Genomic DNA, 26495 nt, shown 5'->3' with positions numbered 1-26495 from the left:
CTCCTCCCTCAGGGGTGGAGACAAGCAGGGCCCAAAATGGCGGCTAGCCGCTACAGGCGCTTTCTTAGACTCTGTGAGGAATGGCCAGTGGACGAGACCAAAAGAGGCCGGGACTTGGGCGCTTATCTGCGGCAGCGGGTAGCGCAGGCCTTTCGGGAGGGAGAGAACACCCAGGTGACCAGACTGTGGGGTCCGCCTGCGGCGGGGAGGCGGTTGGGGCGAGGGGAGGAAAGGAGGAGGCAGGGCGGGGCCCACGAGCGGGCTGGCGGCGGGGCCCCGCGCTTGCGCGCGCCTTTCCTCCCTGGCCGCGCGTACCCGGGGACCCTCTTAACGCCCGGGGAAACTGCGGAGAGCGGTGATCCTATCCGCTACTCAGTACTTTCACCTGGCTGCGCGTTGGAGGTTCCTGAGGGGCTTTTTAAAAATCTGGATACCTGGGACCATACGACCTTATTGAATCAGAATCTCGGGGGGTGAGGCCTTGCCCTCAGTGTTTTTAAAAGCTCTCGATGATTCAGGGTGCAGCCAGGGTTGAGTCCCACAACACCAGTCCTAGGTGGTGACAGTCATAGGCTTATTGCTCCCCTGACACGATGCCATTACCTCGAAGTGTTGTGCAGTGATTGAGCTGATGCCCAAGGACCTATGCAGGGTCCCCGCTAAGCCTTGGTGTGCTTCCTGGGCCCTTGTAAGCCCGTGCGGCAGGTTTGAGTCCTCACCCCGTGCCCATGTGTGTGAGTAGTAGACCTGTGTTCTTGCTGTCCTCCAGGTTGGTGCTGCACTTCTGGGATTTGTTCATTCGTACAGCACAAACTTACGGAACACCCACCATGTGCCAGGAACTGTTCCGGTTGCTGGGGAGACAGTAGTTAATTAGATGAGGTCCTGCCCACATGAAATTTAAGTTTACGTCCTAGTTCAGGACACAATAAGCAAGTAGACACACATAGGGCAGTGCAGAGAAGTACTATGATGGATACGAAATAGAGGAGCATGGTAAAAGGGTAATACTAGTTATGATAGATAAAGGCTTACTGAGGAGGTGACACATAGATGAGACCTAAGGGAAGACGATGAGCCAACAATGAACACTTGGTGTTCTTTCAGGCAGTGCAATGGTCCTGAGGCAGGAAGCAGAAAGAAAGCCCAAGTGGCTGAAGGGTAGTGAGTGAAATGCCGTTTTCTGAGAGTTGAGTCAGAGGAGGACAGGAGTCAGGCACGGTAGGGTTTTATAGGCAGGCTCTGGTTAGGGGTTGGATTTTATCATAAGACCAGTGAGAAGCCTCTGGGGAGGTTTAGTCAGGGGGCTGATGTGACCTAGTTTACTGTTTTTTTTAAAAATCACTCTGGCTGTACCAGTGAATGGATTATAGGGAGGCAAGAATAGAAACAGTCACTCTGGTAGCCCAGGCAGGAAATGGTGGTGGCTTGGATGAAGATGGCAGCACAGGAGATGGAAGTGGCCACTTTGGGGTTGCAATGTGAAGGTTGCATCAACAGGACTTGCTGACGTATTGGATATAGGATAAAGGGAAAGAGGAACCAAGGATAACACCTAGATTGTTTTGGCCTGAGCAACTCGGTGCAAGGTGGTGCAGTTTACTGAGATGGGGAAGACGAGATGAGGAACAGGTGGGGTGTGGGAAGAACAGCTTTAGTTTGGTGTTAAGACATGTTAAACTTGAGATGCAAAGTGGATTTACTTCCAAGTGGAAATGTCAAAGTAGACAGTGGGATATTTGAGCCTGGGGCTCAGGCAAGAGGTCAGACACATGAGATGTGACACATACACACACAGCCTGAAGAAATGACTTTTGCGAAATTTGGCCACAACCTGTCAAAGCAGGAACATGGCTTTTTGGCAACTTAGCCCAACCCAGACCCAAAGCAGCCCACCTAATGGAGCAAGGACAACATGCCCAGTGGCATCATTGAAACCAAGTGCTGACTGGGTGGTGGGCATGGACGGAGTGTCTGGCTCAGGGCTTTGTTGGGGGGGTTTGGGGTGCCACACAACACTGAGGGCCTTCACACTTCTTACAGTGGTCTTCACTGGCCCGTAGTATAAAGATCTTGAAGGCAAGAGTCATAGTCCCAACTCTGCAAATCCCATAGCCCATAGACTTTCTAGGGCTATGCTCCCTTCACATTTTCAGTGTGAGCTTCCTGAGAATAGAGACGGTGCTATTTTTATCTTTCTCCCCACAGTGTCTAGCATAGTTCCTGGCACATAAAAGACACTCGGTAAATGTCTGAATGAATGGGTAAATAAATGATTGGTTATGGCTCATGAGACAAAAATCATTTGAATATAGTTGCAGATGTAGCAGAACTAGATGGAGAGAAGTAGTGAAGAGTGAGAAGGGAATATGTCTGTGCCCTGAGTGGTGAGAATTAATTTGTGAGCTTACTCTGTGTGGGGAACTGCAGGAACTACAGAAGAGGGACATAACCTGGTCCTTACCACCAAGGAGCCTACAGTTGGACAGACACGTGACTTGCTTTAATGAAATTCGAATGGTGAAACCAGCCAGCAGAGAAGCTGACAGAGGCTAGATCCCTGGGGAGGTGAGAGTATGACATTCACCTGCTTGACTGTTAGTGTAAGAGGAGCCAGAAAAGGAGGGTAGAGCTTTCTCTTTTGCAGTTGTCATCTTTTGTCATCACCTAGGCAGATAGTTCTGATGAGTAGAAGGCCCACACGAATTTGAGTCATGGCTGCAGATGCAAGTCATGGCTCGGTTGATGGTTCCAGAGCAGCTCATGAGTGCATCCCTGGTAGAGTGAACCAGTGCATCATGATGGCAGCAGGCACATGACTCAGGACCACCGTTGTGGTACCTCATCCTGATGTCGTCCAAGAATGCACCTGGGCTTAGTAAATCTTGGTGGTAATTTTTAGAAGGAGCAGTCCCTTGCTGGAATTGAGAACAGTGCTGTGAGTCACTCCCACTGACACCCCCGGATCATTTATAAAGAACTTGAGAAAGCTGGCAGCCAGGGGCAGGCACTCGACCCAGTCAACTGATCGATGCGGAGCTCCCCCTCGGTTATGCCATGTGCCAGAAAGACAGGACTAGAGGGGGAGGCAGCTCTCCTCCGCTGCGTGTTTGTTCCTGTAGAGGAGAGGAGCAGGCAGTCCTGCTCTCAGCCTTGTGGCTTCCTGCATCTGAACAATAACGCTGAACGCGTGCATGACACACTTGCATGCATGGTCTCATTTAGTCTATTCCTTAGTGCAGCTGAGTTGAGGTCACCATCGCTGTTCCCATTTTACAGGTGAAGAAACAAAATCTGAAAAGAAAAACAACTTATTCGGGGTTCCCCAGGAGTTAAATGGCAAGACAAGTGAGCGTTGTCTTCTTTGTGCCTGAACTATCCTCAGCTCCCATTCCTCCCAAGTTATTTCTTCTTGTTAGAAAGGCCTCTTGTTCCGTGAACTTCAAGCCCTCCCTTCCCCTCACTTCCTGCTCAAGACCTCTTTGGACCATGGACAGTTTTGGCAAAGAATTAAACATCCTTCTGTTTACCCACCTGCTTTTCTTTGGCCCAGCCCCTACCTACCCAGTGTGGATGGGGAGAAAGATGGTCCTCAGGTGGGACACCAGCACAGAAAAGCCAGAACCACTAGAAAGCAAATTAATCATTCAGACTTGAAACCAGGGTACAAAAATAACTGCCTCCATTTATTCCACCACAGATTGCCCTTTGGGGAGTCTCACAGTCCACCTAAACCCACCAAGAAGGAGGTGGGAAGCAGAAACACACTAAACACCTCTTACACCCTCTATCCTATTGTGCAGTTTTTTAAAGCTAATGTTTATGGATTTTGCCCCCTTTCAGTTCAGCTTCCCTAAGAGAACGCATGTTCCCTGCAGCCCCAAGAGCTTAATAAAAGAATCACAACACGGAGGAAGGTGGCAAAACAACAGTAACTGTTGACTTAAGTACAGGGGAAGGTGCAAACTCTTCTAATGAGTTCATGAGATGCACAGGCAGCTTCCTAAAAGGTCCGTGGCAGCACCCACTTATCCAGCGCAGGGCACAGCTCTGAGGAGCCACCCAGGAAGGGGCTCGCCCACCAGGGAGTTCTTGTATTAAATACCCAGGTTGAAATAATATCGGCCCCGTTTGAAAGGAGTTGAACTTTGTCTTGGATTGGCAGTAATGTACGTGATACGTCCAACTCCTCAGAGGGGAATTCAAAGGTTTTCTGTGATTCTGTTTTCTCAGTCATCCAGTCGGGGCCTGGTCTGTGGCTCAGTGTGGCGGGTTGTAGACCTGTGTGTGTTGGCAGTGGTGATGCCATCCAGCGTTACCCATCCCCGTGTGTGGGTCCTCTGAAGTCCAGTTATTGAGGAAGGGCCTGAGAACAGATTATGTGATTTTTTTTTTTTTCGGTAAGTGGTCCTGTCACTGTTGTGGCCTCTCCTGTTGTGGAGCACAGGCTCCGGACACGCAGGCCCAGCGGCCATGGCTCACGGACCCAGGCACACTACGGCATGTGGGATCTTCCCGGACCGGGGCACGAACCCGTGTCCCCTGCGTTTGCAGGCGGACTCTTAACCACTGCGCCACCAGGGAAGCCCAGATTATGTGATTTTTAGTTGTAATATTGAGCCCACTGCAAAACAGCCATTGTGAGGAGAATCATGTCAGAGAGGGAATGCAGGCATCTCCATCTCTTTTTCTCCCCCAGTTCCGGATGGAGCTGGAGGGAGTTAAGGTAGTGTTTAGACCAAGGCATGGCAGTTTTCTAGGCATGTTTAGAGATGTAGGTGCTCCTCCTGGAGGGCTAGATTATCCACCACTTTCAGTGGGTTACCACTTAGAGATCTTTGGGTCTGCCTGTTGCCTTCTGGAGTAATGCAGCTTTGTGAGGCCTTCACTGTTGTCTAATCCAGCCTGTGTCCCGCCGCCTCACCACACTCCAGCGTGTGCCCCAGCCCCAATGAGGGCTTCTTCTCATTGCCTCCCAAATTGGTCATAATGTAAATGGTTCTTTTTTTTTTTTTAAGTATATTTGATTTATAGTGTTGTGTTAGTTTCAGGTGTACAACAAAGCGATTCAGTTATATTGGGTTGGCCAAAAAGTTCATTCAGATTTTTCTGTAAGATGTTACCTGTTACCCCCTTTATACTATATATAAACTATATATGTATATACTATATATATGTTCTTTTTCAGATTCTTTTCCATTATAAGTTATTATAAAATAATGAATATAGTTCCCTGTGCTATACAGTAGGTCCTTGTTGTTTATTTTATATATATTAGTGTGTATCTGTTAATCCCAAATTCCTAATTTATCCCTCCCCTGCCTCCCCTTTGGTAACCATAAGATTGTTTTCTATGTAGGTGAGTCTGTTTCTGTTTTGTAAATAAGTTCATTTGTATCATTTTTTAGATTCCACAAATAAGTTATATGATATTTGTCTTTCTCTGATTTATTTCACTTAGTATGATAATCTCCAAGTCTATCCATGTTGCTGCAAATGGCATTACTTCATTCTTTTTTTATGGCTGAGTAACATCCCATTATATCTATGTACCACATCTTCTTTATCCATTCATCTGTCGACAGGCATTTAGGTTGCTTCCATGTCTTGGCTATTGTAAATAGTGCTGCTATGAACATTGGGGTGCATGTATCTTTTCTAATTAGAGTTCTAGTCTTTTCCAGATATATGCCCTGGAGTGGGATTGCTTGATCATACGGCAATTCTATTTTTAGTATTTTAAGGAACCTTCCTACTGTTCTCCATAGTGGCTGTACCAATTTACATTCCCACCAGCAGAGTAGGAAGGTTCCCTTTTCTCCACACACTCTCCAGCATTTGTTATTTGTAGACTTTTTTTTTTTTTTTTTTTTTTTTTTGCGGTACGCGGGCCTCTCACTGCTGTGGCCTCTCCCGTTGCGGAGCACAGGCTCCGGACACGCAGACTCAGTGGCAATGGCTCACGGGCCCAGCCCCTCCGTGGCATGTGGGATCTTCCTGGACCGGGGCACGAATCCGTGTCCCCTGCATCGGCAGGCGGACTCTCAACCACTGCGCCACCAGGGAAGCCCTATTTGTAGACTTTTTGATGATGGCCATTCTGACTGGTGTGAGGTGACCCCTCGTTGTAGTTTCGATTTGCATTTCTCTAATAATTAGTAATGTTGAGCATCTTTTCATGTGCCTATTGGCCATCTGTATTTCTTCTTTGGAGAAATGTCTATTTAGGTCTTCTGCCCATTTTTCGATTGGGTTGTTGGTTTTGTTGTTGAGGTGTATGAGCTGTTTGTATATTTTGGAAATTAAGCCCTTGTCAGTTGCAATGTTTGCAAATATTTTCTCCCAGTCCATAGGTTGTCTTTTTGTTTTGTTTATGGTTTCCTTTGCTGTGCAAAAGCTTTTAAGTTTGATTAGGTCCCATTTGTTTATTTTTTCTTTCATTTCTTTTGCCTTGGGAGACTGACCTAAGAAAACATTTGTATGATTTATGTCAGAATGTTTTGCCTGTGTTCTCTCTTCTAGGAGTTTATAGTGTCATGTCTTATATTTAAGTCTTTAAGCCATTTTGAGTTTATTTTTGTGTATGTTGTGGGGAGTGTTCTAACTTCATTGATTTACATGAGGCTCTCCAGCTTTCCCAACACCACTTGCTGAAGAGAATGTCTTTTCTCCATTGTATATTCTTCCACCTTTGTCGAAGAGTAATTGACTGTAGGTGTGTGGACTTATTTCTGGGCTCTCTATTCTGTTTCATTGATCTGTATGTCTGTTTTTGTGCCAGTACCATGCTATTTTGTTTACTGTAGCTTTGTAGTATTGTCTGAAGTCAGGGAGGGTTATGCCTCCAGCTTTGTTCCTTTTCCCCAGCATTGCTTTGGAATTCTGGGTCTTTTGTGGTTCCATATAAATTTTAGGATTATTTATTCTAGTTCTGTGAAAAATGTCATGGTTAATTTGATAGGGATCACATTAAATCTGTAGATTGCTTTGGATAATATGGCCAATTTAACAGTTTTAATTCTTCCAATGCAAGAGCATGGGATATCTTTCCATTTCTTTGAATCATCTTCAGTTTCCTATATCAGTGTTTTATAGTTCTCAGCATATAAGTCTTTTACCTCCTTGGTCAGGTTTATTCCTGGGTGGTTTTATTTTATATATATATATTTTGATGTGATTTTAATAGGGATTTTTTTAACTTTCTCTTTCTGATATAGAGAAATGCAACTGATTTCTTTATGTTAATATTGTATCCTGCTACCTTGCTGAATTCATTTATCTGCTTTAAAAGTTTTTGTGTTGAGTGTTTAGGGTTTTCTGTATAGAGTATCATGTCATCTGCATATAATGACAATTTTTACCTCTTCCCTTCTAATTCGGATACCTTTTATTTCTTTTTCTTGTCTGATTGCTGTGACTAGGACTTCCAATATTATGCTGAATAGAAGTGGTAAGAGTAGGCATCCTTGTTTCATGCCAGATTTTAGTGGGAAGGCTTTCAGTTTTTCACTGTTGAGTATTACGCTGGCTGTGGTTTTGTCAAAAAGAGCATTGATTATGTTGAGATATGTTTCCTCTGTACCCACTTTGGTGAGAGTTTTTAATCATGAATGGATGTTGAATTTTATCAAATGCTTTTTCTGCATCTGTTGAGATGATCATGTGGTTTTTGTCTTTTCCTTTGTTTATGTGGTGTGTCATACTGATTGATTTGCATATGTTGAGCCATCCTTGTTAACTTGGGATGAATCTAACCTGATCATGGTGTATGATCCTTTTTATATGTTGTTGGATTTGGTTTGCTAGTATTTTATTGAGAATTTTTACATCTATATCAATCAAAGATATTGGCCTGTGATTTTCTTTTTTGGTGGTGTCTTTGTCTGGTTTTGGTATCAGGGTGATGGTGGCTTCATAACATGACTTTAGGAGTGTTCCCTTCTCTTCAGTCTTTTGAAGAAGAGTTTGAGAAGGATCAGTTTAAGTTCTTTGTATGTTTGGTAGAATTCCCTAGTGAAGCCATCTGGTCCTGGACTTTTGTTTGCAGGGAGTTTTTTTTTTTATTACAGATTCACTTCTAGTGATCAGTCTGTTCAAATTATCTATTTCTTCTTGGCAATTCCCTGGCGGTCCAGTGGTTAGGACTTGGCACTTTCACTGCCATGGCCTGGGTTCGATCCCTGGTCAGGGATCTAAGATCCCGTGAGCCATGCAGCGTGGCCAGAAAACCCCCAGATTATCTATTTCTTCTTGATTCAATTTTGGTGGGATGTATGTTTATAGAAACTTGTCCATTTCTTCTGGGTTGTCCAGTTTGTTGGCATATAATTGTTCATAGTATTCTCTTATGGCTTCTTGTATTTCTGTGGTATCAGTTGTTATTTCTCACTTAGTTTATTTGGGTCCCCTCTTTTTTCTTCTTGGTGAGCCTAGCCAGAGGTTTGTTGATTTTTTTCTTTCAAAGAACCAGCTCTTGGTTTTATTGATTTTTTTTCTTTTTTTTTAAAATCTCTATCTTATTTATTTCCTCTCTAATCTTTATTATTTCCTTCCTTCTGCTGACTTTAGGTTTTGTTTGTTCTTCTTTTTCTAATTCTTTTAAGTGGTAGGTTGGGTTGTTTATTTGAGATTTTTCTTGTTTTTTTGAGGAAGGTCTGTATTGCTATGAACTTCCCTCTAAGAAATGCTTTTTGCTGCATCCCATAGATTTTATATGGTTGTATTTTCATTGTCATTTGTCTCAAGGTATTTTTTAATTTCCTCTTTGAATTCGTCATTGACCAATTGGTTTTTTAATAACTTGTTTAGTCTCTGTGTAATCGGTTTTTTTTCTCATTTCTCTTTCTGTGGTTGACTTCTAGTTTCATGCCATTATGGTCAGAAAAGATGCTTGAAATAATTTCTGTCCTCTTAAATTTATCAAGGCTTGTTTTGTGTCCTAATATGTCGTCTACCCTAGAAAATGTGCTATGTGCACTTGAAAAGAATGTGTATTCTGGTTTTTTTGGATGTAGTGTCCTGAAAATACCAAATTAAGTCTAACTGTTCTCTTGTGTCATTTAGGATCTCTGTTGCCTTATTGATTTTCTGTTTGGAAGATCTGTCTGTTGATGTCAGTGGGGTGTTAAAATCTCCTACTTTTATTTTATTCCCATCAATTTCTCCCTTTATGTCTGTTAGTATTTGTTTTATGTATTTAGGGGCTCCTAAAGCATATATTGGGTTCATACATGTTAATGAGTGTAATATCCTCTTCTTGCATCAATTGTTTTGTCATTATATAGCATCTCTCTTTATTTATGGCCTTTGTTTTGGGTTTTGTTTTTCTTTTAAATAAATTTATTTATTTATTTATTTTTGGCTGCGTTGGGTCTTCGTTGCTGCACGCGGGCTTTCTCTAGTTGCAGCAAGCAGGAACTACTCTTCATTGTGGTGTGCGGGCTTCTCATTGCGGTGGATTCTCTTGTTGCGTAGCATGGCTCTGGGCATGCTGGCTTCAGTAGTTGTGGCACACAGGCTCAGTAGTTGTGGCTCTTGAGCTCTAGAGTGCAGGCTCAGTAGTTGCGGCTCATGGGCTTAGTTGATCCATGGCATGTGAGATCTTCCCGGACCAGGGTTCAAACCCATGTCCTCCGCATTGGCAGGTGGATTCTTAACCACTGTGCCACCAGGGAAGTCCCTATGGCCTTTGTTTTAAAGTCTATTTTGTCTGATATGATATTGTGACCCCCCCACTTCTTGTGATTTGTGTTTGCGTGAAATATCTTTTTCCATCCCCTCATTTTCAGTCTGTGGGTGTCCTTCGCCCAAAAGTGGGTCTTTTGTAGGCAGCGTGTTGTAGGCTCTTGTTTTATTATCCAATCTGCCATTCTATGTCTTTTGGTCAGAGCATATAGTCCATTGACATTTAAGGTAATTATTGACAGGTATGTATTTATTGCCATTTTAAATCTGGTTTTCCAGTTGATTTTGTATTTCTTCTTTGTTCCTTTCTTTTTGTTTTTCCTTTTGTGGTTTGATGGTTTTCATTTGTATTACACTTGAGTTCTCTTCTTTTTGTTTTTTGTGAATCTGTTGTATGTTTTTGATTTGTGGTTTCCCTGGTTTTCAAGTATGTTAACCCATTACTGTATCTGCTTGCTTTAGACTGGTAGTCATATAAGCTTAAACACATTCCAAAAAATCTACATTTTCTTACTCCCCTCTCCCAAGTAAGAACAATTTGATTCTGATGTCCTATTTTACATTTTCATGTTTATCCTTTTGCCATTCATTGTAGTTATAATTGCTTCCACAAATTTTTTTTGATTTTTTTTTTTTTTAATGTATGTTCTGGTTTATTTAAGTGATCTACAATCCTTTCATATATTTGCTTTTCCTATTGTGATTTTCCCTTTCCTATAGATTCTTTCTTCTTTTCTATTTAGAGAAGACCTTTCAGTATTCTTTTTAGGTTAGGTCTAGTATTGCTGTATTCTTTTAGTTTTTGCTTGTGTGAGAAATTCATTATCTCTCCTTCTATTATAAATGATAATCTTGCTGGGTAGAGTATCATAGGTTGCAGGTTTCTCCCTTTCAGGACTTTGAATATATCTTGCTACTCCCTTCTGGCCTGCAAAGTTTCTATAGAGAAATCAGCTGATAGCCTTATGGGGGTTCCCTTGTAACTTACTCTTTGTTTTTCTCTTGCTGCCTTTAAAATCCTCTCTTTTTAACTTTTGCCATTTTAATTATGATATGTCTTGGTGTAGGTCTGCTTGGGTTCATCTTGTTTGGGACCCTCTGTGCTTCCTGTACCTCAATATTTGTTTCCTTCTTTAGGTTTGGGAAATTTTCAGCCATAATTTCTTTAAATACATTTTCAATTCCCTTTTCTCTTTCTTCTTCTGGGATCCTTATTATGCCTAGATTGGCACGCTTTGTGTCCCATAGGTCTTTTATATTGCTTTCATTTTTTTTTTTCATTTGTCTTTTTGTCTGCCGTTCTGATTGGGTGATTTCCATTATTTTGTCTTCCAAATCACTAATTCATTTTGCATTATTTAGTTTTCTATATATTGCCTTTAGCTCAGTTTTCATCTCGGCAATTAAGTTGTCTGATTTTGATTGCCTCCTCTATAGTTCTTAGTTGCAGTGATCTGCATTGCTGTCGATGGCTTTTCTTAGCTCCTTCAGCATTTTTGTTACCTTCTTTTTGAACTCAGCGTCTGGTAGACTGGAGAGGTCTGTTTCATTGTTTGTTTTTTTAGGGGATTTCTCTTGTTCTTATAATTGGGAGTGGTTCCTCTGCTTTTTCATTTTACTTATATTACTCTGACTCTATGAATTTAGGGGAAACATTATCTACTGTGGTCATGGAGGGCTGTTTTTACGTGGAAACACCCCTGTGTAGCCTGTGTGAGTCTAATATTTTTGGTGCAAAGGCTGTTTTTGGTGTGGATGCCTGCCATGTCTTTCCTCAGGGTGTGCTGGCCCTTCTCCCCTTGATAGGGGGTGTGATTGTTGTGGGGACCAGAGCCTGCACTGGATGTTGGACAGGGCCTCCTCTTTGCTCTGTGGTTGTCACAGCCCTATCAGGGGCAGGGTCTGCTCCCCAGTTGTTGAAGTAGAAGCCCCCAGATCCGGTCCTAAACTGTGGTGTGAGGTAGGTGGGACAGGAGCGCTCCCACTGCGAAAGGAGCTGCTGTGTATTCCTCCCCAGGAGTTGTCTGCCCGGACATGCACTCTGTAACATCTCCTGTCACCTGGTGTGCGTGCTCAAAAAGTACACTGTTGTTGACACTGCCTTCGGCCCCACCTCTGCTGTGGGAATACCAGTAATCAGCTCAGATATCAGCCGTGCTTCTGCGTGTGCGTGCCCACAAAGTTTGTTTTTGCTGGCCCTAGACCTGCCTCAGCTGGGGGAGTGCCAGTAATCAGCTCAGATGTCCTGTAGACGCTGCCGCTGGCGTGAATTTGCTGAAGTCACGCACCCGCCAGGAATCGGTTCAGATTTCAGCCCTACCTCTGCGTGTTGGCAACCCACTGGCGCTTGTGTGCTCCCAGAGCTCATAATGGCGGAGCCGTGCCTGCCGTGAGCACCCAGAGAATGAGGCCGCTGTGGTGGGGTTACGCCCCGCCCGCTTCACACGCACGTTGACAGTAGACCTGGGCTCCATCCTGCACACAGCACCCCCAGCCTCGCCCCGGACCACACTCCAAGCACTTCAGGCTGTCTCTGCGCAGCCAGAGTGAGTCCTCTGAAGCCGAAGTTCCAGCCCCCAGCCGCTCCGCACACCAGCAGGCATGTGTCTTGGGCTGGGAAGTGCAGCAAGGTAGCGTGGACTGTCTGTGCTGGTCTCCCTCTGTCCTGCCTGCCACAGGCCGGCTGCTGTGCTCTCCTCTGAGGCTCCCTATCTGTCCAGTGGACCTCCCAGTCAGTGAAGGGGGTTCCCAGGGTAAAGGAACCTTTCCCCTTTGAAAGCTCCCTCCCGGGGCACAGGTCCCGTCCTGATTCCTGCTTTTTTTTTTTTCTTTCATCCTATCTGGTTATGTGGTGATCTTTCTTGCAGCTTTGGTTGTATGAGATCTTCTGCCAGTGTTCAGTGGGTATTCTGTGAGAATTTTTCAACATGTAGATGTGTCTTTCATGTATTTGTGGGAGGACGTGAGCTCCACGTCCTTCTATTCTGCCATCTTGATCTCTGCTCCCAGGTTCTTAACCTTTGAGAACCTAGTGCACTGTGGACCAAAGCCCAGACACAGAACTTGTCAAGAATCTGGTGGCTTCCCAGGCCTTGAAGCACTCCTTGGCGCAGCTTAAGACCCTGCCTGCCTGGACCATCCTTGTCCCCCTGCCTTTTCATGCCTCTTCCTCCCAGTCCCTCCTCTGATCCCCATTCTGCCCAGCTCTGAAGTCTACACTCCTCAAAGTGAGAGACTCTGACTCCCCATCACTCTGTGACCTGTCACTGCAGTGAAACGCAAACCTGCCCTGTAAGGGAACCACACCTGCCATGTGAGCCAGGCCTGGTAACTAGCTCCTGCTCCTGATCTCCTGTAACTCTTGGCACTCAGTTACACTCTGTCCTGGTCATTTTTTATTTTCCATGTGTGTGTATCTTCTTGTCTCAGCTTGATTGCCAACTTCTCTGGAGCCGAGGCTGAGTCTTTATGTCCCCTCACAGCCGCCTAGCAGAGCTCTCTACATAGTAGATGCTCAAGAAATAGATTTTCAGTTGAATTCAAGGGAATAGACTCCCATAATGGAATGAACTCATTTCAGAAGTTCATTACCAAGTCATGAAAACCTTTCCTCATAGATCCTTCTGGACTGAATCCAGCTGTACCTTAATTAGCAAAGCAATTTGCAACACGTTCCCAAAAGTGCTTATGCATCCCTTTGTGTGACTGGAATAGGGGCCACTGTACCACCCAAAATTCAATTTTGAAAATCAAAATCAGTGCCTGCGGCAGTGATGTAGATTTGTATGTATAAAAGTTTAATATGGTAAAGAGAAATTTACTGACGACTGAGCAGGGGAAATGCAAAAGGAGCCAAAAGAGAGCCGAAAAGGACACTTTGTCACTTGAACATCTATTTTATTCAAATTTAGGGAGCAGAGCTGAATTTTTCATAATATCCCACTGCTGCCTTTTTTAAACCCAGCTTTGCTATTAGTCCTAAAATGTCCATAATCTCATTAGGTGTGAATGCAAAATCAGGTAGTTTAAAGCTTGTATATAAGAATATTTCTAAAAGTGCACAGTACACTTCATCGGGAAAACTGTGTATTTCAAAATTCAGCGATGTTTGCGCTGGAGTCTGTGAATAGAGTGTAGGATGTAGGTATGTGGTGAGGCTTCCGGAATTAGACAAGTATTTCTATTGATGTACTTTTAAGTAGTAAATAAGACAATTTTGTAATTGCTGAGCTTGGATTGGGTGTGACTAGGAACCCAGAACTGGCTTAGGCAGTAATAACTTGGCTTGAAGTTGCCGTACCTCAAACTCTCATCACCTCCACTGAGCTACTTTTACAGCCTCGTACAGACACCTTCTGACCTCAGATGAGAAATTGGGTGACAAGGTCCTTTTTTGGTGATTTGTTATTTATAGGTGCTTCTCAGATTATTCTTTGAGGCTCCAGGCTTTATGGAAAGTATCTGGGAGACTGTCTCTTTAATACTGAAGGACTTTTGAGAGGTTCAGGGAACACAGAGGGTCACTTTGGTTTTTGAGTAATGCTCTGTACGGTGACCCCATCCTCTCTCTCTGTGTCCCTCCCCTCTGCCCTACTTTTCTGTCGGAGGTGGGAAAAGCTGAGCAGGAAGGAGACACCCTGCTCGCCCCACCGAGGGTACAGACGGAGGTGGCTGAGCAGCCCTCCGGCCAGCTCTCACCGTTAGATTTGGAGGAAAGGCAGGAGGGGACTCCTTTTGGCAGCATCTCTGAAGGTGAGGATCTGGTGGGAGCGCGGGTCTGGTGAGGACGCGATGTGTTGGTGGTCTGCCGGCAGTGAGGGAGCCCGGGAGAGAGGCGCTGGGCAGAGGCAGTGCTGTGAATGCCTTTCTTAATTAAGAGCTGGGTTGGGAGGGTGGTCGGTGGTGGTGGGAGGGGAAGGTCGGGTTGCACGGCCATCAGGTGGAGGACAGGTGCTGCAGAGAGCCACTCGCTCAGCAGAGACCAAGGGTCAGTGCGTGATCCCCACCAAGCTGATCATGAAACACTTGGGGACCACTGAGAGCCATCAAGCTCAGGGCCGGAGGTCCAGTCAGGGACAGAGTGAAGCTTCGGTGATTTTCCATCCATCACTTCACCTCCAGCCATACCCGGCAGTCACACCAGCAGCACTGATCCGCTGATGTGTCCTAATTGCTGTCCCCTGGGCGTGTGCATGAGCTGGTCCTGTGCCTGGAGAGCCCCACGTCCTACTGGTAACTTCCGCCCACCCTCGCCGTGACCCTTGGCAGGGCTTCATTGGCTCCGCTGATGGTGTCAGGGGCCCTCCACGCACCCCTCATTCCGCTGTCACCGGGATCGTCCTGAAGTCTTCTTTCGCCTTGTAGTTAGTGCAGTAAAGGCCTGTGTTTACTATAACTATTTACTACTAATAGTAACCAAGACTAATCCCTCACATTCATCAGTGTTCCTGGCCCTGAATTCAGAGCAGTCCAGGCATTACCTTACTTATCCTCACATCGCCCTCAGAAATAGGGACAATTATTATCTTTTCTTTTAAAAGAAAAGTTAAGTTGGGCAGTATGTTTCAAAAATGTCAATGCTGGGAAGACAAAGGCCGAGGAGGTGTCCTGGCTGCAAGGAGAAAGAAATGTGACAGGTAGTGCAGGAGGCGATCCTGGGCCTAAAGGACTGTTTTTTGCTATAAAGAGTTTTACTGAGACAATTGACAGAGTTGGAATATGGACAATGGAACAGATAGAAGTGTTGTATCAATGTTAAATGTCCTGAATTTGGTCATGGAACTGTGGTTATATGAGAGAATGTCGTTCTTAGGAAACATACTGAAATATTATGTATATATAGATATAGAGAAGGATAAAGGAAAAGTGGGAAATTTTTTTTTAAGTGTTGGGGGCATTGGGAGATGGAGTGATTTGCCCAGTACCCCTTAGCTGGTAAGGGATGAGATCCAAATGCAGGCAGTTGGACTCCACAGCTCCCCACAGCTATGCACACCTGCTCTTACATGGGCTGGGCACACTGTAGGTTCTCTTAAATTTATAAGCAGACACATCTGTACAGGTATGAAGAGGGCAAGCAAATGATGAAATGCACAATTATCTTTTGATAATCTACATAATATTCTTTAAAAGTTTGGCTGGTGTTACCCTCTTTTTCCTTTTGCATCTTGTGCCTTCTGTTCGTCTATCGTCTGGTTAGCTCTTAGTTTTGCATGCCCTGCTGAAGACAGAACATTCAAAACGCTTTCCCCCAAAGTGTATGCTGCAGAATTATGTTCCAGCTGGACTTTCCTTGGAAGCGCCGCCCGATAGGGAGTCAGACTCATGTGTTAATATCCGTTCTTCTTTTTCAGCCTTTAGCCCCAGTGCACTCAAATAATGCCTTTGATCATTAGTCAACAAACACTGGCTGCCTCCTCAGCCCATCACCCTTTCTCTTCTGATGTGGCTACCTGGGCGTTCTCATGATGGGTGGCCTGAACCTGGGGATGGATTGAGTGGAACTCAATGACAGGATTGTCTTTTTTGTTTGCTGTAAAGTGGGGACCTTATTTGACATGCACACGGAGGCAGAAGTGGAGCTGCCTATTAAAATGCTTAACTACTGATGTATTTATGCTCTGCCTTCTTCGAGAAAGGATTTAAGTTGGAAAAATCCATCATTTGAATTCTGGGAAAAAACATTGAAGAGAAAGTTTCATCCTGGGGAGCTTTCAGAATTCTTGGCAGAATAATATAAGGAACTGTAGCTAAATAGTGGCAAAGGCAGAAGGAAGGGAAAACTTTCTAAGAGGTATGAGAGGGAAAAACCCACCTCTCATCTGCATGTTGCCCGCGTTCCCTGGAACTTCCAGCAGGGCCATCCGGAGTATTGCTTTCTTTTCCCCTTTCTATTTGCAAGGCTTCCTAACAGGACCTAACTGGATTCTCCCTCTTGGTTCTCCTCAGTTCACCTGTTTCATCCTAAAATACTACTTTCTTCATGTTTCTTTCCTTGTAAAATTCAACAGCTCCCCACTTACCACAGATGAAAGCTCAGATGATTTTTTTTCCTTTCATAAAAGAATCTTTATTTAATACATTTCATATTGAAGGTTTAATTCAAAAAGCTCTTTCTTTTTCTCCCACCCAGGCTCTTTTACCTGCATGTTCAGGCCCTCAGCCAGATGGTCTGGTGTGAGGCATAGGTATAGATAGCATCCCTGCCTCCTCTGCCCTGCTCATGCAACCGCCCCCACCAGGAAGGCCCCCTCCACTCTCCCCAGCTCCTGTGCATCCTTCAGAAACCAGCTTAGTCTCACGTCCATGATCCGCTGACCTCCTCTGACTTCTTGTGGCCCACATTGCCCCTAGCACTCCTGGAGTGTTGTGTTTTTACCGCAGTGCCTCCCACCGCGGTGGCTTGCTGGTTCACAAGTCACAGGTGTTCAGCAAATGTTTGTTTGCCAGTTGAGTTTTCCTGCAGGTTGGGGAGCTGCTGAGGTGGAGCCATTATTCCAAAAAGGTGATTTCTGACCGTGGGACCTGTGGTCAGAGAAGCCAGCTCTGAGCTGCAGGCCTGCTTCCTGTCCTTCCTGGAGGCATACGGTACAGACCCGTGTGGGGGCAGGGCTCATTTGCTCACTTTCTTGGAGGTTTTGTTTTTCAGGTTTCAGAGCCTGAGGCCTGTGATCAGATGTACGAGAGCTTAGCACGGCTCCATGCAAACTACTACAAACACAAGGTGAGTGGGCCAGTCTTTTGTGTTGTCCCCAGCCCTCCGACTGGAGATGACCAATAAGAGTGAGTGAAATCTGATTATACGATGTTCTGTAAAGAATTGTGGTTTTGCTACTTTCAAATGTAACCAGTAATTTCAACCAAGCCGACTAAGGCACCTGGTAGAGGCTTTTAGGTCACCTAAATGAAAGCCGTTTTTAATTTTGAAGAAAAGCCATGTGTTTTATATGCCAGTGGATGCTTCCGGGTGTATCTGACAACTCTTGGATCTCACACATATTTTCCCACCCCCTCTGACAGAACTGGTCTTCCCCACGCTCCGGTGATAAAGATGGGGTGACTGGGAAAGTCCTGTCAGACAAAGCTGGACCTCTGCTCGGCCCTGACATGATTGCTGCCAAATTCCGTTTAGTGTGTTTTTTCCCCAGGCTTGAGAAATGTGCTCAGTAACCACAGATTTACACGGCCAAATGCCTAGTCTGTATGAAGAGGGGATTTCTTCTAAATCCTCACTGCTCAAAGTGTGGTCTGTGAGCAGCAGCATGGGCACCACCCGGGGGCTGGTTAGAAATGCAGAATCATAGGCCCCACCCAGGCTCCCGAGGCCCAGCCTGCATTTTCCAGAGGGTTCAGGTGCGTGTTCACGTCAGAGCCGCCTCTCCAGACCGGACTGGTTTGGCCTCCAGGTGGCGTTGCGCTTCTCCTTCTGGCCTCCAGACACCCATGGCCTGTGAACTGCAGTTAGAGCGTGGCTTCTGTCCAGGATCATCTAGTCCCGGGTGTGCTGCAGAACTAATCTTCTCTCCCCTCCCTCTCTCTTCCCCTCTGCCCCGTGTGACCAGTACCCTCGCCCCAGAGACACAAGCTTCAGTGGTCTGTCCCTGGAAGAATACAAACTGATCCTGTCCACAGGTATGGAAAGCACAGCTGCTGCCCTTTCTGGTTGGTTTGCAAATGAGTCTTTGTGTTTGAGCGGCCAAGGGGAATTGTCTAATAAGACAGTTTTGCCTGATGGAAAGTCTTGTGGAATAGCCCACAGGAAATTCTGAAGCTACAGGGCTCATGCTTTTTTGGCCACAGAACATGGAGAAGGTCAAAGGCATTATTTAAAAAAAGCAAATCCATCTTTAGAGCTTTTAAATTCAAGGCTGGGCAGCAGGGAACAGGGGAATATGTATTTGCCAAATGGAAGTAGTTGAAATCAGGATGGAAGGAAAATAATTTTATCTTTATGGCCCTAAGGGGGCTTTATAAACATGAGGGTTTTAATTAAAACAAAAAGCCATTCAATAGACGTGTATGGGGATATCCGCCTAAGAGTTATCTGACCCAGGGGACGTGGTCTGTGGGTTAGATATGGGTTTAACTAGGTATGGTTTGGAGTCCTTGATAGACCGATTAACAAGAAAGGAAAAACCCTGTCTAGCCCGGCCCCTCCTTACTTCCCCATCTCCATTGTCACTGAAGGGGGACGTGGCGGGTGGTGGCAGGGGAAGCCTGGGTTGAAACAGGCAGGTTCTGGAAAATTATTTTTATTGCCAAGGATACCACATATAAAAATAGGCTAACCTTTTCTGGGAGGGCACGGCCCTGAAACATTGCCTCCTGGTACTCTAGAAATTTCTCTTTCCTATTCCTCTGGCAGCCTTCAGCAACTAAGGTTTGAGAATTTAGGCTTCCAGAAAACTCTTAACCTTCTCAACAGATTAAAACCTGGTGGTGTCATCTGCTATTGTATGTTGACTGATACTATTTTTATATTTACTCTCTGGAAAACTGGGGTAGAGATATTTTGGCCAGGCAGAATCACTTTATTGGCAATTTTTTTTAAAGTGTGTATGTGTGTGTGTATACACACCCACATACACATATATATAAACAAATGGTACCCCCATGTCCCTGGGCTCATGTAATTACCAGCATCGATGCACAGTGTCATTGTGAGGACCCCGAAGAGTTTGAGCAAAGTTTGAACTTGAAATTAGAATGGAAAGAAGTTCCAGAGGCTCAGCCTCTGCCTCTTGGTTAACTTCGGGACGTCTGAGTTCGGAGACAACGGGCCATAGCCAAGGAGGGGGAGATGTACGACTCCCCACCACTGGCCTGTGCTGCAGCTTGTCGTGGCTGGGAGTTCAGCCTTAGGAAATTAGCTGATAATTTGCTTTCACAGCAAGCCTCTTATTTTTGTTGTGACTCTGTGGAATAAGCTTACTGAGTGTTTCCTCTGACAGGGCAGGACACCTTGCAGTGTTTGTCATGAGGATTTGAGGGCCTGGCAAGTCAGAAATGTGGCCGCAGTCTAGGTCCCGAGTGTGTCCATCCTGGCTTGGGGTCCCAGGAGTCTCTGAAGGAGGCCTCGGCATCCGTTTTGTGCCCCACGAAGGAAGCTGGACTTCTGGAAAAGTCCCAGGGTGGAATGCTGGCCGGGGTACAGTGCATGTCCTAATTTAGTCAAGAGCCCACTGACAATAAATGTTAATAGATGATGTAAGTTACCTTTTTGTTCAGAAAAGCTATTCTTTTTCTCCAGAAGTTTTATTAAGAGATGAAAATCCAGGCTATGAAATTTAAATAATGTGAAAATCTAAACTTAAAATACAAGTAAAATTAGGTATCATAGAACTTTAGCCCTGGACAGACTTTATACCAGTGGTTCTCAACCCGGGAGCGATTTTGTCCCCCAGGGACCTGTGGCAATGTCTGGAGACCACTTTAGTTGTCACAGCTTGCGGGGGAAAGGGCAGTTTGCTACTGACATCTAGTGGGTAGAGGCCAAGATGCTCCTGCAGTGCCAGGTCAGCCCCACAACAAAGAATTATCTGGCTCCAAATGTCACTGGCCTCAAATGTCACTGAGAAACCCTGCCTTTAGGGGGGAGGGGGGAGGGGTGGATGTATGTTTTTAAACAGAGGCCCCACTGGCTCCCACCAGCTCCCGCTGCCTTCACGCCTGTGAAGATGGCTACGTTTTCTTGAGTGTGGGCCAGGTGCCAGGTACGTCACCTCCATTATTTACTTTAAGACTCACAACTTTTGAGGCAGGTGTTTTGATCTCCACTTTGCAGATGAGGAACCCGAGGCTCAGAGAGTTAACTGATTGCTTGAGGGGACCCAGTGTGGAAATGGTGGGCAGGGATGGGGGCCCAGGTCCAGCTCCCTCCCGGGTGCCTGCTCAACTCCACAGCGTGGGGTGGACCCAAGTGTCTGGGGTCAAATCCCAGCTCCACCACTTCCTAGCCGTGTAGCCTGCTCAAGTTCCTTAACCTCACTCTGCCTCAAGTTTCCACATCTGTAAAATGGACAGTAAGGTCTGTGTGGCTCAGGCCAAGTTTTGAGATAAGCCTCTGGGCCTGTGCGTTGTGTAGCTGATGCTACAGCGCCTTTTCTTTGCTCACGTGGAGCAGAGCGGAGAGGGCCCTGCTTAGATGGTGAATGATAATTGGATGTGAACAGAGGCCACTGTAAGGACGGTCTCTGGTACACAAGTGCTCATCCACACTTGCATTTATTTGTCTGTTACCCTGCCTGATTTGCTGATCAGAAGTTGGGGCTACACTTCCCTTTCTTAGGAACATACTGTGAAAAGCGAGACATGCCTGTGTGGCGAAAGCCCTGTGGGGCCAACCTGTGTAATCATTTTAGACTTCAGCCTTTTTTCGTTGTCTTCTCCTTTTGCAGATACCTTGGAAGAGTTTAAGGAGATGAATAAAGGCATGTGGAAGAAACTGCAGGAGAAGTTTGCCCCCAGGGATCCCGAGGAGAAGCATAAGGCCTGGGCTCGGGCCTTAACACGCCCACATACCTAAGCGTAAAGTCGTGGACGTTGCCATTATCAATAAAATGCCCTGATTTCACTTTCCTTGTAGTTCGGGAATCTCATCTGGCCTTCACAAGAAAGGAAGCCCTTGTTGCTGTAAAGAAAGCTCTGGCCTGAGGAGGGACGCCAGTTGAGCATCCGCCCGCCCACCAGTCAGGCTAGGATGTCCTCCAGGAGAGGAAGTGCGGGTCTCCGTCTGGGCCTGAGAAGGGATGGTGACGGGCCCTCTGGGCAAGGTGCTTCCTGCACGGCCACAGGAGCCCCACCTGCCAACAGAGGTCTGGCTGGCTCCTGGCAAGATTCACAGGCTCTCTTTTGTTTTAGGAGCTCCTGGGAGAGAGCCAAAAATAGCATTCAGTACTGAAGAAGGCGTCCTGTTGCAAACAGAAAGCAGCAGGAGGTGTATGACAGAGGGATGAGAAAAGCCTGCTTGGCCCTCCTCCCCACTGACTCAGAAGGCCAGAGCTCAGTCCTCTGCCCCTGACCTTGCAGAAAAGCCATGTTCCAAGTTGGCTTAAGGGGCAGAGTAGAGCTACCAACAGGCCAGGCAGGGCCCCGGCTTGAGTCGGCTTCAGCACTCGGGGCGGGTTCTGTGGGAGGCCACATGGCAGGCCCCCTCCCCTGGCCGGGGACACGCACAGGGTCACCTTATTACTCCACGGGACCTTAGCTCTTACCAGTAGATGTTTACATTCCCTACTTCAGGTTTCTTGTCAAGAACAGAGCTGAGAGAAGGGGTAGGGCAGGGCTGACAGCACCCCTTGTTGGGAAGAAGTGGAAAGGGTTCTTAACCTCATTTTACCTGGACTCCTCACTGTGTTTTGAAATGCATAAAATAAAATTCATAGGATTATGATAGAAACCAGTTATCCCGTAGTACAGTTCTGTCCCGGAATCGCTGCAAGACAGGACGGCATTCAGCATCTCCCAAGAGCCCAAGGTTAGGCCAGCAGGCAGGGCTCGTATTCTGTCCTCCGCCAGCGCCACGTTACCACCCACCCCAGCCCCTGAGGAGCACGGGAGCCAGCCTCCCTTTCTAACGGACTAGATTTATTAATTTATTTAAGGTAATTAACGTATTAGTTGTCGGGCCAAAGGATTTGTAAAACATTACACCAAAAGGAGAAAACACAAGCAGTCAAAACCAGCCCCTGTTAACACGCCCCAGCCCTGTCACCTGGGCTTGTGACTTGCCCAGGAGGTGCGGGAGGAGGCAGGTCTTAGGACCAAGCCTGTAGTCACCAGTCCAGCCAGGGCTGTGCGGAGGGGGTGGCGTGGACTTGGACACTGAGGTCTACGCACTGTATACGGCAGTTCTGAGGCACAGGGGGGCTGCACGGCCCTGGCCAGGGCTGAGCCTGGCACCGTGAATAAGTTAAATAACAAAGCCCTAAAATCACTAGCGACAGCATCACCGCGCCCCTCCAGAGGCGGCAGTAACCAAAATGTAGTGCTTGGAATAAAATGGAGACGCCACTCCTAATCACCCACCAGGAGGAATACAAAGGCACGTCTGTCATAAGGGACAAAGCAATAGTCCTTTAAGAGGACTTAGGCATTAAGGTACGCCGAGTCCCACTGAGTTTCTGAGTTTTTTTTTAAGAGCTTGGTCTGGGCAGCACTGTCAGCTCTAGTTTCCCCTCTAAGCTGTTCAGAGTCTATGTTGGCCCGGGGCGGGGTCTGGCAGAGGTGGAGCTGGGGGTTGGGTGGGGACCTGGCCTTGAGGGGCGGTGTTCCCACTCTCAGCTCTCCAGTGTCGCATGTGGCCTGACGGGCCTTCCGTGGCTCCACTCAGCGGCTCATGCAGTTCTGGACATCCACAAAGCCCAGGCGTTGCCTGCGTTTCCGCTGCTCCGTCATCTAGATTTAAACAGATGCCGTCAGGTTGGATCAGGCTGCCCAGAACCCCCCCTCCCTCCCAGCTGCGGTTCAGCCCTGGCGGCAGGCCAAGACGCCCCCAGGGTGTAGCAGGGATGTCAGCCCCAAACTCTTGTCCTCAGCGCGTCACAAACCACTGATTTGGTGCAGCTGGGAAAGCACCCCACCTAAAAGAGGGGCTGCCGATTTCATTTAGTCACAGCCAGATGGAGCGGAGGATGCTCTGGGCAAGAGGGGCTCTTTCTTGAGAAGCGGAAAGAGGTCTTACCCTGCCATCACCAGTCAACGCCTGAGGGGGACTCGCTAAAGCAAGGGAGGCCCCAACACTGGCACGAGGTTCCACTCAGCCCTGTCTTTCTGGGGCGCAAGGATAGGGGCCACGACCCCGTCTAGCTTTCCACAGAGGGGAGAAGTGTGTTTGGAACATGTTTTCCACCCCAGACCCAAGAACAGGAGCCAGCAGGAAAGGGGGCAGGGGAGGCGTGAAGGCCCCAACATCCTCCCCCACGCCACGAGGCAGGCCCTGAGGCTGCCGGTGTCCTGCCAGGACAGGGCTAGGGGCACACCTGCTCCTTGAGCTCGTTGAGCTGGGCAGTGAGGTGGGACACCAGCTTCATGGTGGAGTTGAGCTTGTCCTGAAGAATTCGGATCTCGTTCTGCTCCCCCTCCCCCTCGTTGCTCACCAGTGACATGGCCCGCATCCGGGGGAACCAGTCCAGGTTCTTGTTCTGAAAAACATCACCAGTGGGGTGAGCGAGCTTGGGTCCAGCCTAGGAAGGCCTTGTTTAGAAAAGCAGTTGTGTGGGGGGAGCCTGCTACCACACCCTTGGCCAAATTACTCCCCAGGGATGTGTCACGGGAAAATCTGAATTGACCTGTGTCCTCCCCGGGGCCAGAGTGAGCTGGCAGTGACCCTGAGGGGGCGGGGAGGCCACAGCAGAGACAGGCCAACCTCCGTTAGACAGCCCGAGTCTCCCCCTGGTACCAACACCACCTGCTTACTCTCCTAACACCCTGCGAGCGGTGGAAGGCAGGCCTCTGCACCCAGACCCTGCCTCTCCTCCCTCCCTTCCTTCCTTCCTTCCTCCCGCCCCGACAGCACACCCCACACCCCAGGAAGATGCCAGTCAGACAGATGGTGCGTTGAGGGAGCAGAGCTCTGCTGAGGGTGGCTGGCATCTGACACGTGAGGCAAAGCCACGTTTCCCGGGACAGAGGCAGAGCGGGAGGGGACACCGAGCAGCTTTCTAGTTCCTTGTGGCAAGCTCTGAGTTCTCAGATCAACAGATAACACCTGCGCTCAAAGACCAATCCAAATACAGACTCAAAAGACGCATAGAACCTCCCCCCACACCTTTCTTTCCTTTTAGGCTGCATTTTCTCTAATGTGCAATAATCTTAAGATGCACTACATCTGATGGGACTGATGGCATCCTTTACCCTCAATGCGCCCAGACCTTTATTACTCACTGCCTTCACTCCCTTCGCTCCTGCATTGGAGTGACGGTTGATTTCTCCTAAGTTTGACAGTTTATAGTTCATCCAGACGCCCTCTTGGCCTGCGACCACCCAGGCTTCAGAAAGCTGCCCTCCCTCTCACCCAGCTAGAAAAGGCCCCTCAGAAAGGGCCACCGAGCAGCCGCCACAAGCAGGGCCACCTCGCCTCAGGCACCCACGGGCCCCGGACGCCATGCGCGTCCTCTGGGGGCTTTTTTCCGGAGGCACCCCTGCAGCACAGCAGCTGGAGGGGCTCCTGAGTAGCCGAGGTCGGCTCCAGCTGTTCCTTGTCCCCTGCTGCCTGTTAACAAGTGTCCACAGCTGTCCTGACCACCCCCCTCCCCGGGCCCACACCTTGATCATCTGGGCCACGTAGCTCTCGGGCCCTGTGTAGTCCGTCTTATTCTTCACACGGACCAGCACAATGAAGTACAGGTAGTTCCACATGTTGTGCTCGAACTTGATGTGCTCCTCAAATGACACCGTCTTGTTGTCAAACTTGTCCCTCTCCAGACCTGCGGAGGCAGGAGGTGGGGTGAGGGTACAGCAGGCACGGCCTCCCGATGCACTGGGGACGTTGTTCTTGGGCTGAAAGTTCTGATGAATGCAGGCGGCAGCCCACTCTGGGCTCTTTAGGTCACTTCTATTTAGAGCAGCAGCCACACAGCCATGGAGCCCCCGCCCTGCCGCAGCACAGAGGGGACCATGGGAGCAGACGCCAGGATCCCGGGGGCCGGGGAGCCGGAAAAGCTTGGATGAGGGTCCTGTCCTACAGGGGCCCACCTGCTTCTTTGCCTGCGGTGGCTGTGAGGGGACCTGCACCTCATACCTAGGGGGTGGGGAGAAAGGCCCTGGACTGAGACCAGAGGTTTGAGGCCACTGACCAGGCTCGTTTCCTCATCTGAGACCCAGAGAGTTTAAAGGGAGGATTTCTGAGGCCCTTTCCCACTCCCTTCTATGACTCCAAGTTCGGGTAGGGTCCTGTTCTCCCCAGTTCTGGGATGAGAGAACAGCCACCAAGCCGTTGGCCCCAGGGCAGGGCTCCCCGGCGGCCACAGGAATCTGGGAAGGGCCAGACTGAGGCCGACAACGACGGCCACGGCCTCCTCAGGCAAGAGCCCAGCCTCACCACAGATGAAGCACGTGGTCTTGAGAATTTCTTCCTTCTTCTGCTTCTCACTGCGCAAGTCGGCAAAGGTGTCGATGATCACCCCAAAGATGAGGTTCAGCACGATGATGATGACAATGAAGAAGAACAGAAGGTCATAGACCACGCGGGCCGGGAAGAGAGACTCCTACGGGGGGGAAGGCAGGGAGGCTGGGGTCAGCAGCCCCCATCGGAAGGGAATAAGGGCATCTGGCTCCCAGGGCCCTGAAGACGGCAGAGAGGACCCAGCCTCACCACACAGAATGAGAATCACAATCAGAGGCCCTGAGTGTGGATGAGGACTCAGCGGCCGGGATGAGGCCCTCGAGGAGTCTGGCGTGGGGAGCCAGGCCTGCGGGCATGGCCCACCCCTGACTGCTGGTTAGGGGAAGAGCAGCTCTGAACTCCTCTGCCTGCCCTCAGGACACCTGGTCTCACTCGTTCTAGAAACCCTCTGGCCAAGGAGAAGCTTCTCACCCTTGTGCCACTAGGGACAGACTGACATTCTGAGAACGTGGGGCTGCCCGAGCCAAACCCTGAGGCCTCCTTATGGAGCCAGCCCGGCTTCCCCACCCTGCCTACCCTGGCTGCGGGCCAGGGCTGCCTCTCAGATGAAGCCGCTGTGGCCGGGGACCCGCCCGCTGCCTGACTCACGGCTTCCCTAGCCGGGGAAAGCCGGGTGCCAAGGTCTTTCCTCAGAGCGTCTACAGTGAGCTGGTGGGGATGCCTGGGTAGACAGGGGCCTGGATAGCTC

At 47.9% G+C, this 26495-nt stretch overlaps 2 protein-coding genes across 4 annotated transcripts in view; one reads left to right on the top strand and one right to left on the bottom strand.

The window, feature by feature from the left end:
• On the top strand, positions 1 to 21261 carry LOC101280641 (ubiquinol-cytochrome-c reductase complex assembly factor 2). Its single transcript, XM_004267722.4, has 4 exons — positions 1 to 174; positions 17333 to 17407; positions 18246 to 18315; positions 21081 to 21261. Exons 1-4 carry the CDS (start codon positions 37 to 39, stop codon positions 21206 to 21208), a joined length of 411 nt encoding a protein of 136 aa, XP_004267770.1. The 5' UTR covers positions 1 to 36; the 3' UTR covers positions 21209 to 21261.
• Positions 21262 to 22248: 987 nt separating this feature from the next.
• The window catches only part of ITPR3 (inositol 1,4,5-trisphosphate receptor type 3), a 67000-nt gene continuing 62753 nt past the window's right edge, over positions 22249 to 26495 (bottom strand). For all 3 annotated transcript variants that reach the window (XM_049716407.1, XM_049716408.1, XM_049716409.1), the window contains 4 exons: positions 25724 to 25889; positions 24949 to 25109; positions 23664 to 23825; positions 22249 to 23079 (listed from right to left, as the gene is read on the bottom strand). In XM_049716407.1, coding sequence (XP_049572364.1) covers positions 23011 to 23079; positions 23664 to 23825; positions 24949 to 25109; positions 25724 to 25889 — 558 coding nt within the window. In that variant the 3' untranslated portion in view covers positions 22249 to 23010. The remainder of the gene's footprint in view (positions 23080 to 23663; positions 23826 to 24948; positions 25110 to 25723; positions 25890 to 26495) is intronic.

Source organism: Orcinus orca, chromosome 10, assembly GCF_937001465.1.
Source record: "Orcinus orca chromosome 10, mOrcOrc1.1, whole genome shotgun sequence".
NCBI classification, from domain to species: domain Eukaryota; kingdom Metazoa; phylum Chordata; class Mammalia; order Artiodactyla; family Delphinidae; genus Orcinus; species Orcinus orca.
This window is presented reverse-complemented; position numbering and strand designations above follow the sequence as displayed.